This window comes from Austrofundulus limnaeus, unplaced genomic scaffold (genome assembly GCF_001266775.1).
Source record: "Austrofundulus limnaeus strain Quisiro unplaced genomic scaffold, Austrofundulus_limnaeus-1.0 Scaffold102, whole genome shotgun sequence".
Taxonomy (NCBI): domain Eukaryota; kingdom Metazoa; phylum Chordata; class Actinopteri; order Cyprinodontiformes; family Rivulidae; genus Austrofundulus; species Austrofundulus limnaeus.
The window spans coordinates 1,204,715-1,206,757 of record NW_013952504.1 but is presented as its reverse complement, the minus strand read 5'-3'; the positions used below and the strand labels follow the sequence as shown (position 1 = coordinate 1,206,757).

Genomic DNA, 2,043 nt, shown 5'->3' with positions numbered 1-2,043 from the left:
CCGTTCAGCAGCCTAATAGTTTTGTTTTGTTATATTTTATAAAAAAGGATTGATGAGCAAAATTGTTTATATTTGGAACCAGACTTTATGAAAAGGGTAAAGTATTTAATAATTAAATATGAAATATAAATTACAGGGGGGTAGAAAAAACATTCAGGCTCAGGATTTTTCCCCGCTATCATCCCTGGAAAGTGTAATATGTGTTGATGTTTTGTGTTGCCTTGCAGCTTTGCCACAGCAGAAGGGCCAAAGAGGAGAAGTTGCAACAGTCTATAAACACACATGGGCCGTTTCCTCCTAGTCACTAAAACAGAAGGTAAAGATCACACACGAGAAGTTACACAACCCTGTCAAATTATTGTCACTTATTTCCTCCTTTCTTTAGTAAAATAACTTTGTTGCATTTAAATTTTCACATCATATTTTTGGTCCTCAGGTTTGGTGTTTTTCAGCAAACTGCTGCCAGTGGATAAAAGACTTTAAAGGGGTCGAAAGCACACCGAGTCAACGACGGGCACTTTAAAGAAACAACAAGAAGGCGACGGCAAAGTTGGGCTAAAAAAAAGAAACATCCTGAATTTATCATAGGCCAAAAAGTGGGAAAATAAACACTTCCCTGGAAGATCCAGTCCCATCACTAATGATTGAACACATCGTAGTTAATGTTCTTTGAGTGTTCTGTTTTGATTTGAGTCGAGATGAAAAGTTTAGTTTTATTCCTAGATTTATGTCAGACTTCTCAGAGGATCACCTGCACTGATCAGACGGTTTGATGTAGACACGTTTTGAAGCAGACATGCATTTCTTTAAGGTTAGAATAGAAGAAGTGGTGGAGTGCCACAGTTGGTGTTTGTACTGTCCTTCTCTGGTGTCATTTTCCAGTCCTCAGAGGCCTCCTTTTCTACTTTTCAAAGACGCTGTGCAACAATGGCACGTTATTTATTCTGTTTATTTTTAAAAGAATGTTTCTGACATTCACATGGATCACATGGCAAAATGTCCTACCGATGACGTGATTCGTCTTAAACAATTCATGGTTACAAAAGAGGTTTTAGAAATAAAGAGTGTAAGCAGATGCAGTGCAGTGTTGACAGGAGATATTTGACTCAAGCTGTTTGAACTAAAACTGTGCTTTTTAACTGAGAAAAGTTTATTTCTTTTGTTTAAGAGTTTTGATTTACACTTAACGTAAATCCTAAATGCAGTCTTTATTTCAGTGTGTTTGCATAAACATTAATAAATTTATTTCAGCAACAATTTACCTATTATAAATGTTATTTATTTAATAAAATCAAAGTGAGCAGAAAAGATAATACAACGTACACCAGTCGAATCTTGAGTTATTGAATTTAAAGTTGTCTTCTCGTCGTTGAACATCTTACATTAGTCATCAGGCTACTGTATCCACATGAATTATTTGCTCTATCCTTTTTTTTTTTTAAGTCTGTTACCTTAATTTATTTATGCTGATGCAAACACACTGACCACAAGTTGTCCCTGATATGCACAGCAACAACAGCTGTATTCTGACATCTTTTGAACTCTGTGATGAAAAGCCTCAAAGGAAATGGGATAATGTTGAGAGGTATTGGGTTAAATGCTGCAGTAAAGCTTAGTGGCATCGATTACTGTATTTAAATGTTAATAATAGGCTATATTATAATCAAAGACTCAGACACCTTGTATCATATGTTCTTATTTAATTTGCTAGATTAATAAAGCCTTTCAGACTAAGTCTTGTTGATACTTTTTTAAATAACGTTGCATTTTATGCAACAATTTCACAGGGTTCAGCGTTTAGTTTGTGTCTTGTATCTCAATGTAAGCTATAAGTTATTTGCTATTAACTATAAGTGGCAAATACTTCACCTGATCCCAGGTGGCAAGAAACTGCACCTTGGACAGACTATGTTGATGTCACGATAAATGCAGAGATGCAAAACTATCACCAACACTATCTATCTATCTATCTATATCTATCTATCTATCTATCTATCTATCTATCTATCTATCTATCTGTGTTTGTGTGTGTGTGTGTGTGTG

General features: G+C 35.1%; 1 protein-coding gene across 2 annotated transcripts in view; it reads left to right on the top strand.

Moving 5' to 3' along the window:
- The window catches only part of vps37a (VPS37A subunit of ESCRT-I), a 29,249-nt gene extending 27,515 nt beyond the window's left edge, over positions 1-1,734 (top strand). For both annotated transcript variants that reach the window (XM_014013517.1, XM_014013516.1), the window contains exons 12-13: positions 228-316; positions 437-1,734. In XM_014013517.1, the coding sequence (XP_013868971.1) occupies positions 228-308 (81 nt within the window). In that variant the 3' untranslated portion in view covers positions 309-316; positions 437-1,734. The remainder of the gene's footprint in view (positions 1-227; positions 317-436) is intronic.
- Positions 1,735-2,043: the final 309 nt, after the last annotated feature.